This window comes from Enoplosus armatus, chromosome 2 (assembly GCF_043641665.1).
Source record: "Enoplosus armatus isolate fEnoArm2 chromosome 2, fEnoArm2.hap1, whole genome shotgun sequence".
NCBI lineage: Eukaryota > Metazoa > Chordata > Actinopteri > Centrarchiformes > Enoplosidae > Enoplosus > Enoplosus armatus.
The window spans coordinates 21,687,103-21,703,278 of NC_092181.1; the positions used below are offsets into that span (position 1 = coordinate 21,687,103).

At 41.3% G+C, this 16,176-nt stretch overlaps 1 protein-coding gene across 1 annotated transcript in view; it reads left to right on the top strand.

The window, feature by feature from the left end:
• The window catches only part of mtnr1aa (melatonin receptor 1A a), a 28,895-nt gene extending 13,293 nt beyond the window's left edge, over window positions 1-15,602 (top strand). The window contains exon 2 of the mRNA XM_070914341.1: window positions 14,734-15,602. Coding sequence (XP_070770442.1) covers window positions 14,734-15,602 — 869 coding nt within the window. The remainder of the gene's footprint in view (window positions 1-14,733) is intronic.
• Window positions 15,603-16,176: the final 574 nt, after the last annotated feature.

The window sequence follows — 16,176 nt, forward strand, 5'->3', positions numbered from 1 at the left end:
CCTCAAACCCAAAGACTTTCAATTTACAATATAAAACAGAGAAAAGAACCAAATCCTCATATTTGAGATACTCTAACAAGGGAAACTTTTTGTAGATATGAACCAGTAAATACTGATCAGGCAGATGTAGCCCAGTAGCTTCATGAAGCAAGTTGTTCTGAACTGGCAACTATACCCTGAGATCATCATATTATGATTGGAATAGTGAGAGGAGTGTGAGGCAAGCTGTTAAGTTGGTGTTTTCACAACAACATAAAATGATCCCCAGTTTTGGGGTCAAGGTTATGCTAAAAAATCCCCTGGACAGGATTTGATGTAACCAAAGTGGAGACTTCAGTTACATGAAATGCTTACATCAGAACAGATTTTGGCCCACAGTGTTCTGCTGGGATGGGAAAGTTACATGTACTGGTGTGGAGAGATGCATAGCTGGCTGATATGCCTTCAGGGAGAGGGGGATGATGTTGCCAGAGGATGTGAACATCTTTCCTGCTGAGGTGAAAAATGTTTGGAGAGCTGCGCGTCAAATTATTGTGAAAGCAGAATGTGAGAATCTGTCCTCCCCTTCTTTTGTAAATCAATTAGCATTCAGAAAGGGGTGCAGCAGCTGCTGTCAACTATTCTGTGCAGAGGCTTAAATACAGTATCATCAGATCCAAAATGAGTAATTGATAATTCATTCATCATCTGGGTCCATTAATTCCTCATAAGCTAAATCATCCTGTCAAGAGTCCAAATTACTGCCCTGTGCTGTAATTTTAGCCCAGTTAAGTGTGTGTGTGCGTGTGTGTGTGTGCGTATGTATGCCTGTCCCTGTTAGGACCAATTTCAGATTCAAAATGAGGACATTTTTGCAAAATTAGGTCATTTTGACCGAGCATCACTTCTTCACAGTTGAGGTTAAACTAATATAATGAGACTAAAAAGTGGATTTAGGTTAACTCTGGGTGAAGGGTTGAGGTTTGACATGGGGGGCTGAGAGTTCAGGGTAGGATCAGTGGCTAAAGTATGAATGCTGTCAGGGCTCTGTGTGTGTGTGTGTGTGTGTGTGTGTGTGTGTGTGTGTGTGTGTGTGTCTTTGCAAACACGTACGTCCACACTCTCAGTCGTGAATGTATATGTTAATTTCTGTGAGGCTGAGATGTGAATTATGTTGTTTAATAGTGATGAAATAATTAGTCAATCAGCAGAAAATGAATCATTTTTGAATAATTTGTTTGATCCATCGTTTAACCTGCATGAATTGATTTTTCGGCCACTTTGGATGCAGCGCAACAAGCGTCATTTGAAGACGTCACCTTGGGCTCGGGGAGCGTCTGGGGGGTATTTGTCACTGTTTTCTGATGCTGTATAGACTAAACAATTATATGTTTTATTGAAAAAATAATTGAGAGATTATTTTATAATGAAACGATGGTTTAGTTGCAGCCCTAGTAATGCTTGTATGTTGCTGAATTTGGTTTGCTTATTTATTTCCCTAAATCCTTTAGCTTTAGCTCCCCCTGCAGACAACAACAAACACAGAAAAATTCAGAGGCTTCAGGGTCCATTTGTGCCATGCCTGCAAAACAAAGAATCTAAAATAAACATTGTGTGAGGAGTGATGTCTCCTGATAGCGTTGGTTGTGTTTGGGTCCTCCTTTCTACCACCAGCTTGTTGATGTCATTGTTACAGACCAGAAGAGGTGATGGATGTCTGTCTCCCAGCTGCTCTGTGTGTTTACACATGATGCTTATGTTTTTGTGTGTTTACTGTTGGCCCATGAAGCTTCTTTCCACACGCAGATACAGTTTCTATGTGCATATGATTATGTGACTGTACACGCACACACGCACTGTATGTTTAAGTGAACTTTTGATCTTGTCATCGTAATTAAGATGGGAATAGCTGCACAGGATGTGATGCGAGGTTGACAGACACATGAATGTGGAAAATACTAGTGATGCAAAAAAAGATAGTGTGTCTTTATATGGGGATTAGTGAGAATATGACATTCTGGCTGCTCTGTATGTGACTTTGAAGCAGAGCTGTTACATGCAGTAAATAGGAAATTAGAGACTGTGTCCAAAGCTTATGCTCAGAGTGACAACCCAAAATAAAATGGTAAGATAAGCCGTTAACCACAGCAATAAAATGCGGCTCATCTGTTCAAAGCCCTCAAATTTATGGTATGTAAGTCTGAAAACACAGTAAAAAGATGGCATTCAAAAAATGCAGTAAGAATCCCAACTATGGTATAAGGAGATTACATTGAGCTGTTTCAGGTCAATTGGGGTCAGAAAGGATGATGGAAATAACTGCTGCACAAACTAATCATATATAATAAAGCTCAACAGATGCTGAAGCTGTGGTCTGACCTCAATTTTCCATGGGAACAGCAACAATATATCAAAATATACAAAAGATTGTTGGCTTTAGGACAGTTACATAACTCCTTGACTTACAGATTCATCACCTAAAACTATCATGCAGTCCTGTCTCTTGCATATCATTCTGATAACGGTAGAGATTTGTACCATCGGTATTAATTGCAAGAAAGAAATAACTCAAAACAGGACGCTTCATCTATAAAAAGTTGAATGTCGAGCAGAATTAAAGTATCAACAGGCTATGCAGAGCAACTGTTGCAGTAAAGAGGTTGTCAGCGAGCACAAGGAATGTTTAAGAAACGAACTAGTTGGTCCGTTAGTATTGTAAATGTAAATGCTGTGGTTCCTTTTTGGCCACTAGGGGCAGCGTAACAAGCTGTAAACACAACATTGATGTATTATCACCATATTATGGTTGTTGTGGTGAACTTACATTAGCATTCATTCATTGTGGTCATTCATTTGGAGTCTTGTTTGTGTCTTGTCTTGTTTGTGGATGTAAGTCTAATATTTACTCTCCTTAAAGCTCTGTTTTGGTCTCCACCAACTCTTGAGGAAATATCTGTCTCTTTAGCTGCTAAATGTTTCACTATGTTCACTAACTTTCTCTGGCTGACTGCTGCTGGAAACGTGGGTTAATGAGAACAGTGAGGGTGAACCAAAAATGAAAAGGTAATGGCTGGAGAAACCAAAACAATTAGCTGAAAGATGCTAAAACGCTCTGTAGATCTGTGGGAAACTGCAGGTATGGGTGATATATTCTCTGTAGGTTCGTCACTACAAGCGATACCGTTTTTAAAAATATTGATTAGTGCAGCTTTAGCCAAAATGAAAAGTCATTACACACGCTATCTACTGTATGTAGAAACATAGTGCCCATCTATGCTGTGCTGACAGATGGCTTTGAGGTACTGGTGAGAACACTGGATTCATGGTTTCTAACACCAGGCTGCAAATGTTTCACCCAAAACAAGATCCTGAAATTGTACAGCAGCTGTCGTGAGAAAGTGGAGCAAACAGCACAGCAACACACACACAGATACACACTCGGCATCAGCTGTGCAGTGTGATAAGCTCTGAACTTCCACCATGTATGAGACTGCCTCCAAACCACTGTAATGTATATTAATAGTTTACTAAAAATAACATGAACTCCAGGCATACAAATTTACTATTGCCATTCCCATTTTATTTATGTTGTCAAGGCATATATATTACATTACTCAAATATACAAGTTATATGGTGATTTAACTCTTAGGTTATACTTCCCACCCCTATATGCAGCAACCCTGCATTAGTGTTTTCCATCATGTGGCCAAGTTCATTGTCAGTTCAGGATGTCATGTGAGGTTCAGACAGCACTGTGAATAATAAGAGTGTGGAGGTCAGGAAGGTTGATGGGTGTCCATAACATGAACAAACGTTTGGCCTTTGATGTCGTTGCAAGTTCCCTCCCTGTCTCTTACCAGTAGTTAATTTAAATTGTGACAACCCTTTTGCCCATTTCAGGAAACATAAAGTTCAGGGAGATTCCCCTGAACTTTATAGTTTCATGTTCATTTTATTCAAATTAACCAAAATGTTTCCTTTCATTTCCTCTCAAAAGTGTAATACACAGCAGAAGATTAGTCCTCTTGTTTAAATCCCTTGTTAATGTGAAGACCTACAGGAAAGAGGACATTTTCACTTGAATATGCTGAGCAGATGTTGGCTTTACATAAAAGGACTAAAAGCATTTCACAGCTAGTGGTATATTAATTTGGCAGCTACTGAAAGTTTCTAATTTCTGAGCACTAGAATAAAATACATATAGTTAAAACCATTTACAATCTACAGTAGAGTACCTGTATAATGTATGCGTAATTAATGTTCCCAAAATTAAAATTTTTAACAGAAACATTCTGGATTTTATTGTAGCTTAGCTTGGCTTGGGCTTTTATTGTACAATAACCTCAATAACCTTGAAGCATGATGAGTGTGCTCATTTCATAATGAGTGGCAGTAACTCCTCATTAAATACTTGCTTCCCAGGGACCTAAATGACATAAATGGGATCAATCCAATCTTCTGACAGGATCAAGCTGCTTATTAATTGCAAATGGGAATCCAAGCTGCCCTGTAATTGGTTGCTGGGAGTTAGTGTGTGTATTGTCTTTATGCATGTGAATGTATGTGTGCGTGTGTGACTCGGTGAAATGTGAGTGCTTGAAGGAGGCTGTGTTCAGATGTTAACTGTGGCACGTGATGTTTTACACTTCTCCTCTTGACAAAACCATTTTTTAATTTAAGTCACAATTTGGTCATTTGATTGTCGATTTTAATATTCATTATCATAGTGTGCTGGATACATTTGTGTCTATGGTTGATTAAAGTTGCTGTAAAACACCAGTCACCCCAAATGTGTTTTGGGAAATACATTCATTTTAATGAAATTTCCCAAAATCAGTGGATTCACTCAAACATTTTTCACATCAAGTTCAACTTTGGTGGTCTTAATATTGCTGACCTTGAAGTAACAGGGAGCCAAAAAGTCCAAAATGGAAGAAACTAACGTAGCTAAGCAGCTAATATTAATTGGTGTGTTGCACCATCCAGTTTTAATTATCCTCCTCTGTCGCAGCTTAAACTGCTCGACAAAAATGTAATTGTTTGCAGACAGTTATGAGACAGGAGTAGATGGTCTTTAAACTGTGTGAACTATTGTCCAGTTTGCGACCGTGCTTGCTCACTGACTAGCTAGCTCTTAGAGCTTCTTTTCCCCCTCTACGCTAACCTTTCTACTGAAAATGATGGAATTATGTACGATCCTGAAAACAAATGCCAGGGGGAAGTAAACAGCACAGTACTGAGAAAATGGAGCTCATAGAGGTATTCTGACTGACTAGCACTAGCATGTTCCCTTGCTAGCCTGTTAGCGCTTAGCTCACCGCAGCTCCAGCAGACTCTAGCACCACAGTCTATTTCGTGAAGATGCGCAGATGAATTTTGCTGTATCACTATGGTATGACGTGGCCTTAAGGTTACCACAGTCACCGTCTTTGCTGTGAACTGTCACTATGGTAACACAATGTTACCTCTTTACGACTGTCTAAATGTTTGTCCAGTTTTGTCACAGCTTTTAAGCTATTAAGTTGTTGGTTCACTTTTGTCATGGAACAAGATTTTCTTAACAGCGTTCATTGAAAAAAAAATCATAATTACATATTTTATTGCTGTAGTATCCAGCCCTTAAGCAGCACTCGTGCTCTTGATTGTGTCACAGTGGCCACAAACACTAGATCAGATATACTTTAACTCAAGTGTGTCAGACTTCAGTTAATCATTACACCTATCAAATGTGGCTCCATGTAATATTGTAAAGCCTTGAGGCTCTGTCATCATCCACTAACCTGCTGCAGTTTCAAACAACTCGGAGCAGAATCGGATGTTTCAACACCCTCCATGTGACCATCTGCAGACAGTAGCTCTGTTCATGTATACAGTGGCCCTCTGTCTGCAGAGCTGGATGTGTATGCTCTTACGTAACTGACATGACTTTTGTTTGTCTTTCACGCCAAATTCCACTTTGTCTTCAGGAAATGAAGCAGCATCTGGAAATGAAGACACGGACGTGGTCTGGTTGAATTGAAGATTAAGATTATCTGTTGAAGCATACATTAGGAAAACAATTAACATAGCAAGCAGGCAAATAATCAAAGCTGCAAATTTTAGCCCTGGGACTGATGGGGATTTTGAAAGGAGGCCGATGGAGCACAATCAGTGGTTTTGGGTTTGTGTGTGGGAGTGAGAGAGATGCAGAGAGAGAGAGGGAGAAGCATTGGTCACCATAACACTGAACTCGAACCTATCCCGCGTGTCCTGGTTGAACTTTAAGTCTGTCTCCCCCTATCTGGGTCAACCCATCAGCCCCCTGCCACGCTCTGCACTGGTCTGCCTTTCAGACAGCTACTCTACTACTCAGACTGGAATCACCTGTTGAACACTGAGGCAGGATGGAGGGGGGTTAAAAGGTACCTTTTTTTGTGAGTAGGACAGGTTGGGTAAGAACAGCCTCAAAAGTCTGTTTTCAGCAGATAATTTGTCTGGATTGTGTTCAAATGTGCTACGCTTCCATTTTGTTCTTTGTACGTTTGAAAGGATTTTCACACAGGAAACAAACTAAGGGCGTGTTTGTGTGTTTGTATGTGTAAAGGTACGTTTTGCAACAATGATGCTTTCAGAATTTGGTTTTGAGAAATGGGGCTCGCTGGGGATTTGTGAAGAAAACGTGCTTTCAAAGCTAAGCTGAGCTTCACAAAACACAAAAAGTGACACCGTAAAATGTGGCCATTGTACAAAAGAAAGTAAGAAAAAAAGTGTTTTTCCCAGTCATTGTCATAATGATCATAATCAGCTAACACTAGCAGGGCTGTCAAGTTTCAAAAATTCAAGTTTGAACAAATTAGACCTAACACGTCATTTAATTTAAACACAACCCATTTAGCCTAATACTAAACTGCATTGTAAAATTAATGTTCTGATTATTCACGATTCTTCTGCTGCCTCACATGAATGACAAGCTAACGTCACTGTGAAACAGCTGCATTTTACAAAGTCAGCAAACAGCCTCACCTGCGGGCATTGACCCACTTTACGTCGTCTACCTGTAATGTTGTACGGTAAGAAGAAGACAGGATATGCTACATTGCATAGAACTCATACAAATGGCATTTAGGTTTTCTCTATAACAGATGCTGTAGCTGAACCACACTGAGTGTGCCTCACTGGGGAGCAGCTGGAGTACTGTAAGTCTTAGCAGCACCAGCAGCTACAAGAGCTGTGGCCACATGGTTCACCCAACCCATAGCGCCTCAGGGGATCTAAAAGTACAGTATCCCCCACACAACCTGATGTTCATCAAGATCAGTGTGATGGAAAGATAAATGTTTGTAGATCTATGACTAAAGCTGACAATACTGGTGTTTAACACAGATATCAGAGATGCAAATATAGTTCATTTCCTGATCGGACAAACAGGTTAATTTTTTATATCCTGTTTTGCCAGTTGTTCATGACACATGAAGACTGTGTAATCAGATTGACAACATGACATTGGACAACTTGTCTAGGGGGCTTTATCTGGAAGACGTGACTGGACCTGTCAGGCTGTGTCAGGCCACCAGCTGTGGGGGCCTGGCTGACATCCAGTGTGACACCACCCGTGGTGTTTTGTCATCTCTGCTCCCTGACCAGAGAAAGTAAGTGTGGCGGACAGGTATTTTCACAACACATGATCCTCAAAATTGCAGTGGTGGCTGTAAGAAAGAGGCCCAGCAATTTGAGATTGAGACTGCTTATTTAGGTTTTCCAGGTCTGACGGGGCTGGCCAGTTAGGTGGTAAACCTCACTGGATCTGAGATGTTGTTAAAATCTCACTCAAGTTGCGTCCCAGTGCTAACACCCACAGGACATCATAACACTGCCAAGAAGAACAGGAGCTCATTAGTCTTTCCTTAAATAAAGCAAAGATGAAATACTTACTTGAGATCTGAAATGTGCAGCTCTTAGCAAAATTCCTCTCTCATTGGTGAAAGAAAATGCAGCACTGTTTCAAAATGTGTGCTGGACAAAGGACATTGTGTGCTAACCTGAGAGTATCAAGAAGGAATCTCCTACCCAATGGGAAAACTTTCTCCGCCTGATACGTGAATTGCACAACAGCACATAGTGATAAACATTCTTGCATGTCATGAGCCAGGAAATAACACTGAATTAAAACACAGCCCTCAAAAGATACATCATGTTCACATGGTCACAAGCATTTTCTTAACTGCCACTGTTTGTGTGTTTGTGTTAACTGTTGGTGATTAAAACTCGACTCGGACATTTAGATATTCTCCGGACTGCTTGCGCCAGGCTGCTTTATGGAAACAGCTATGGTGCTTGATGTGAGCTAGAATCAGGTTGGCAGTGCATAATGCTGCTCTCCACTCTGCTGTTTCTGGTTGGTACTTCCCTAGCAGAGAGGGCACTTGAGGTCAGTTTTTAAATCCCTTCTTTCCTTTGCCACACCAGGGTAGGAATAAACCACTTCTACCTAAATCCATGTCAGAAGTGCTTCCTTTTTCACTATTCTCCCAGCAACTGAAAACAAATTCTCTATACAGCAATGGAGAAGGCTATCGACAGATTCTGTCTTTCAGCATCCATGTTTTATTATTACTGTTATTATTATTTTGGTGGGTTTTTGTGCTCATCCTCTTGAAATAGCTTCAGTAAGAGGAGTGAGGAGATTAAACCTGCCGAGAGTCTCATCATCCACGCCTGTCACATGGCTTCATTCATAAACACAATATCCCCAAATCCAATAGTGACCCAGGGACATAATCACTCTGCTTCTTCATAACGCTGCCTCCATCTCTCTCTCTCTCTCTCTCTCTCTCTGTTTTTATTCTTCTCTCCCTTTCTCTTCCTCTTCCTCTGTTTCTCTTTCTCTTGGGATTATTATTAAAGCAGTTCAAGTAAAGTTCCAACATCACAGTTGTTTTGTGTGCATTTTGTCACATTTCTGTGTGCACACCCGGGAGCTGCCACCCTCGTTCTGCCGGACGGAGTGCCACGATAATCCGATTTTTTTTTTCCTTCCCTGTCGTAGCGGTAGCTGGGAGATATTTTGAGTGAATACCACAAGACCTCGCTAAATGCCCCAACACACAGTCACAGACACACACAAAAAACACATTATATCCTCTCATTCATCAAGGACTCATCTTTATTCAAGACTTTTCAAATTTGTTGGCACAGTTACTGATCGCTGAATCATGTATGAGCAGTCAGCTGCTCAGTAATGATGAAAGAAAATTCACGTAGAATGATTTCTTAGAAGGAAAGAAAAGTACTAGGTCATGGTGGCCAGGTCAGTGAATGTGGATCCAAGTGCATCTGCTATTTTTGTTCAAAAGGGTGTGTACCATTTATACCATTCATTCATACCATTTAAACTGCTGTGTCAGTCACAGTGATGCATGATGAGAATGGCTCACCAAATGGGGATAAACGTCCAAGTAGTTCTTTGAGGTTCAGAGTGGCAAGATACAAATATGTAGCATCACAAATACACCCCCCATATTACCTGTCAAAGCTGGAGTGCGGAACCCCCCCCCCACCACACACACACAGACGGAAAACACATATCTGCCCTGCTGCCTTTTGATGGTTGTGGCGATTTTAATCTGGAGCTAAATGCGTCTTCATGTTTCAGACTGAGCTCTTTAACGTATTGAGTTATATTTTTCACCTCTGTTTTGTAATTGCTGTGTATTTAGTGTGTGCTTACTGATGCAATCACCAGTTCAATAACTGACTGACGGTCCCTTTATGCTACTTCTTCCATCTTAGCGTCTCGTGCACAGCAGCACTGGGCGTGACAGGCAAAGTACATTTCAAGGTCAGGAAAATACACACAATAAAACAGCCTGTAACAGTTGGTGGACAGATGTCTGCACAGACTGCCAGTAGGTTGATGTCTGACATTTTTCCAGAAATATGCCAATAAGGCACTCAAGAAATGTTTATTTGATGTTTAAGTTAAAGTATAAGTGATTTGCTGAGGTTTGAATAGATTCTGTGGGAAATACACATTTTTACACAACTTTGGAGGGGAAAAGGACCTATGCAGAGACAGTTTGTTGAGCTTGAGCTTTTATTTTATTTGATCTGGGTCTGTAACACAGGTTCTGAAGTAGATTATTTTATGTAGGAAAGTGGAATGTGTGAATGATTTTTGATTTATTTAACAATCTTTTTCCATAAAATCTGTTGGAATTAGATCAATAATAGTTTATATATATAGAGAGAGAGATATCTATATAGCTATAGATATATATACTGTAGATAGATAGAAACAGAGAATTCAGAGACAAAATTCGAAACGGTCGGCAATGAGGAATCAGAGGACCACTCACTGAACTACAGAGTTTGCTGAGACAGCACATTTTGAATGACAACAGTCAGAGCAGCACTTGCAGGGTGACATGTCAGAGTACTGAAAGACACCACTGCTGGAAAAACAGCATGACTCCGAGAGCAAAACACTGGTCTGATACAATGAAAAATGTTACCCTTCACCCGTAATCCAAAGCAATCGGGAGGAAACAGACAGCTCACCACTAGTCTAACAGCATCCCTGCTGTAAAGCATGAGGGTGGCACTCTCATGCTGTGGGTGCGCTTTTCAGGGCTGAGGGGCAGGGAACTTGTGAGGTTGGAGGAAGAAGAAATGCAGCCAAATCTGAAGCCTCATGTTATGGTGACTGTTTTTGTTCCCGCAGGAGTGATATACAGCCAACTCTGTGAGGAGAGACTGTTTATGAATCCAAAGTCTCACTGATTAAACAAAAATCAGTTTTTGGCTTAGACTTAATTCGGGGCTAATGCTCAATTATGGGGAATAACCGTATAATTGGTCAGGCCTGTGGCTTGACCAGTGTTAATATTGTCATCTGTTAGGTGGTTATTAGTGAGTGGCTTCTCTGTGGATATAACGAGTGGAAGGTATTAAGCTTATTTGATTGGATGATGTGAACCAATAATGAGAAGCCTCTTGAATTTTACCTGATTCGATTTAAAAAAGAGGCAAAATTTGTGAATGGAGAAGAGCCAAGAGGGGAAGCATAATTGATTAGATGAAAGTAGTCAATGAACAAGTAGAAGCAAAAGATTTAAGAATAAAATAGCCTCCCCTGACTGCACTTACGCTAAGCTCCATATCAAATCACTCAGTCCTTCCATATCACTGCAGTGGCTCCAGGACAAGAAAGTGACAGTCCTGGTATGACCCAGTAAAAGCAAGACCTTAAATCCCTTTGGAAAATCTGTGGGAAGACCTCAGTATAGCTGTTCACAGACGCCTCACTTTCAGCTTGACTGAACCGGAGTAACTGTGCTCTGAAAAATGGGACAAAATCCTAATTCAGATGCTCTAGGCTGATACAGACTCAGAGGTGTCATTGCTGCCAAAATCAATTTTCAAAGTATTGACTTGGGTGGTTAAAACTAATTTGGATGTGATGCCTGTAAGTAATTGTCAATATGTCTGGAAAGCTATTTAAATTTTGTGATAGCTGCCCCCCCCCCCAAAAAAAAAAATCATCATCGTTTTCCATTTTGAGATTATGCTGCAACATAAATGGTGAAAAAAAGTTGAGCTTGCTGGATACTGTCTAAATGCACTGTATATCTGTTCAGCTTGCCAGTGTGTGTCAAAATTCATTGCGAGCTACAGTGGTAAAAGAAAAATGCTCAGATGGGCTTTCCTTGTACGTAAATCCTAACAGAAATTGGTGGAAAGTGTGGGATTGCAGAAATGGAAAAGGGACACAGCACCAGGCCATATCTCTCCTCAAGCCAAATGAAAACTCAGAGTGATGCGTCAATCACAGGACGAGTCACAGTGACAGAGACAGTGAGTGAGAGAGTCCAACAGCCAAAAGAGCCAGCTGCCCTTGGGCCTTTTCACAACATGACCTTGTCAAGGTCAAGGCTGTTAATACTGAGTGACTTGAGTTTAAAATCCTGGAACATGATTGTTACAGTAAAGAATAGCCAAGGGGGAGAAAGGGAGGCCCTTAAAGATGACTGTTGTCTCAACACCGTCTTTGAACATGGAAAACATGTTCTCATTTGGCAGAATGTGTGGAGCTTGACTAAGCACAGCCAGCCCTCATCTCTGTACACACACATTCACTTGTTTTTGTCACTTAGAAGGACCTGGCACTGACTTACATTAATTCCTTGGAGGCCTCGTCTAACCTTAACTATAATCACTACATCCCCAACCCTAAGTTTTACCAATAACCAAGCCTTAACCATAAAATGTTATGGATCAGCTGTTTGTCCACAAATGGGAGTTGAGTCCCCATATTATTACTGTTTGACTATTGTCCCCACAATATAACTAATACAAGTAGACACACATACACACATTTACTCACTGTTGCAGTAATCTTTTTTACTCTCATTTGATCAATTGATCAATATGAAAGGGGTCGCTGTAGTTCCCTTCAGCTCTATGGAGAGTTTTAGCATCTTTTAGCTCATTGTTTTGGTTCTATGGCCTGCCACTTTCACCACTCTCAGCAACCTTGTTCCCTCTCACAGCAGGCAGCTGTTTTCAGCAAAAACAAATCTGTACGCTCCCTGCCAGCACTAAATGGCAGACAGACAAAGTTAGCGACTAGCTGGTAAACATAGTGGACCATTTAGCTGCTAAGTGCCAGACATTTCCCTTTGAAGTTGTGGGAGACCAAAAACATGAAAAAAGGAGCTAAAAGGAGGGTGAATATTGGTCTTACATTCAAATGAATGTTATTGTTGCTTCGTGTCTGCTGCATGTGTACAACACTGACTTGTTTCACTTTCTCCAGGTCAAAAAGATCATTGCTGCTTCAACCATCACAAATCCAACACACTAACCTTAACCTAAACCTAACCTGAACCTCTGTGCTTTACTACCATGCACACGTGTTAATCTACACACATGAGTACACGGGATACAGGAAAACTCCACAATGTTTATCCCTCAAATAGCCCTGGCGACCGCACATTTTGGAAAAATCTTCTTACTTTCCAAAAAGTGTCCTCACTCTCAAGGTCCTCACAAAGATAGACATACAACAGCACACATACTGTCTCTCTCACACACACACACACACACACACACACACAGTAAAGCTTTCTAGCAGCCATGGGATCTTAACAACAGCAGGTGCACCTAGTTCTCTATAGAGGGCAGCTGAATGACAGATATAAAAAGAGAAAACCTAATTAATAGCCACATGTGATCCCTGGCAGTAGAGTGGTCGGTATGTTCTACGGGAGATAACAGGCCACCGGGCTGATCAGTAGTGTGCTTCTAATGCTCAGGTGAGACTGACAGGTCTGCCTGCAGCACGGGGGAGTGTGTCTGATACTGACAGGCCAAACGTCAGCGCAGAAATGAAATTGCCTCTTGCACCGCAGTGATTGTGGAGATATACGGTGCGCGTAGTCCCATCTGACATTCAGTAAATGCATCTCATCATCTATGACAGGGTGTTGTCACATAGGCAAAACTGGATCTGGACTTGTCATTAAGCCTCGTAATATGGCGCTCTCATATATGTACAACACAACACATTCCAGTAATGGGTAAGTGACAGCTGTGAGAATGCTGTGTGGCTAGATGTTAGGATCCTTCAACATCCCCATGACAGGCCACTCTACAGTAAATAATGCTAAAATGCAGAGGTCTGCATAATTAAGGAAAAGTGGAGACACAAAGCGGTATGTGCCTACTCTCATAAGCGAGGCTGTTTCCACAGAGCGTAATAATGCTCTTTTGTCTCTTTCAAGTAAGAGTCATGTATTTCAATTTAAAGAGGTTGAGGATCACAGTCGCTGCCCGTCACCTCTCTGCGTGCAACAGTGTGTTCTCCAACAAGCCAACGTCTAATTTTCCCATCAGTTTGGGAACAAAGAATTTACTTGTGTACACTTGATTACCGCCCGGCCTGGAGATCATGTTTGCCTGGGATGCACAATGTGAAGTCCTTGCAGGCTATAAGAATATGCATTATTTTGTGACAGGGACTTCCTTTTTATTATTCACCAACATTAAAAGCTGACAATTGAATGCAAGTGGAAGTTTACACACGCCAAATCATCAGGGGAAATGTGTTCACACAAGCGCACATCCACACAAACAATACAAAAATTTGCAGACGTGTTCCCTCTCAACATCTAGCCTTGAGGCTCTTTCCCTGTGGCTTATGTAACGCAGTAGCAACAAAAACAAATGGATGTCTCTGAAGGATTGTGCTGGTGCTTTTGCATGTTTTAGCATATTTACAAATCATGTATACTTAAATTACTGCCAGCCATTTTCCAGAGCATGCCATAGTTCTTTGGATTTGCTGAAGAATTGTCCTTCATGCCAGGAAGCTTTTGCTTTCCTATCAAACAACCTTTTTGAAATTGTAGAGCCTTGAACCTTGATTTAGATCGTCACATGGAACATAGTTTAACATTTGTCAAGTTATGTTATTATTCTGTGATAATGCAGTTACCTGATTTCTGGTCACACTGACATTACAGATGTTTTGTTTCTGCTTTTCTACTGTGTCTTCTGTAAATGTTGTGTGCGAAAATGAGCAAAATAGTAGCGCAGCCCCTTTTCAGGCAGATAATTCCAAAATGTTTCTGAATGAATAATTTGGCATTCTCTCGGCACAATCACTCACGCTCTCTTTGTCTCGCTCATTTGGATGACCAATCTGCTCTGCTTCTGTTGTCAATGACTCATGCGTCCTCCCTTGTCTCCCCCGTGGGTGTGTGTTTTGTCTGTAGGGAACATCTTTGTGGTGAGCCTGGCCGTGGCAGACCTTGTGGTGGCTATCTACCCGTACCCTCTGGTCCTAACCTCCATCTTCCACAATGGCTGGAACCTGGGTTACGTCCACTGCCAGATCAGCGGCTTCCTTATGGGCGTCAGCGTCATCGGCTCCATCTTCAACATCACCGGCATCGCCATCAACCGATACTGTTATATCTGCCACAGCCTCAAGTATGATAAACTGTACAGTGACAAAAACTCTGTCTGCTATGTGATGTTAATCTGGGCGCTGACTGTGGTGGCCATCGTGCCCAACCTGTTTGTGGGTTCACTCCAGTATGACCCACGAGTTTACTCCTGCACCTTTGAACAGTCAGCCAGCTCAGCGTACACTATCGCAGTGGTCTTCTTTCACTTTATTTTACCCATCATGATTGTCACCTACTGCTACCTGCGCATTTGGATACTGGTAATACAGGTGAGGAGACGGGTCAAGCCAGACAATCGGCCCAAGCTAACACCACACGATGTTAGAAACTTTGTCACCATGTTTGTGGTGTTTGTGCTCTTTGCTGTTTGCTGGGCGCCACTCAACTTCATAGGTCTGGCCGTAGCGATCAAACCAGAGGTGGTGGTTCCCCTCATCCCAGAGTGGTTATTCGTGGCCAGCTACTTCATGGCCTACTTCAACAGCTGCCTTAATGCCATTGTGTATGGTGTGCTGAACCAGAACTTCCGCCGTGAGTACAAGCGCATTGTAGTGTCAGTGTGCACGGCACGCATCTTCTTCCAGGACAGCTCCAACGACGCAGGGGAGAGGCTCAAGAGTAAACCGTCACCGCTCATGACCAACAATAACCAGGTTAAGGTGGACTCTGTCTGAACCAGAACTCAGAGGAATACTGAGCAGGACATGAACGGATATGCTGTGACTGAGGGTTAAAAAAAAAAAGATAAGAAAATGAAAAAAAGCTGAGTTAGAAAAATACCAAAAATAAATACAAAACAGCTTCTATCCTCTGAGCTGTCCACAGGCTGTCATATGGTGCTATCTGACCTCTGAACAATCACAGTAAAAACAGGGGTGCATATTATATTTGTCTTTTATCAAGCACTTTTGTTTGACTCTGCAGTACCTGTAGTACAGTAAATATATGATGTCCGTTTTGTTTTCATGTTTACAGTGATGATATAAATGTATCATGCATTATATAAGTATTTATTTTGTATAAAATGTCATGTAGATAAATAGTAAGATATATCAGGTTCCAGTTAAATGAAGACAGAACATCTTATCAGGCCAATAAAACATTTATACAAAACTTGGTTGAAAATATAACCAGAAGTTTAAAAATGAAGTTAACCAATTTTAATAACCTCATTTGTGACACTGTAACACTAATTGAGTGCAAGCAATGTGGGTTGCTGTTGTCTTATTATACCCTGCAATACATTAG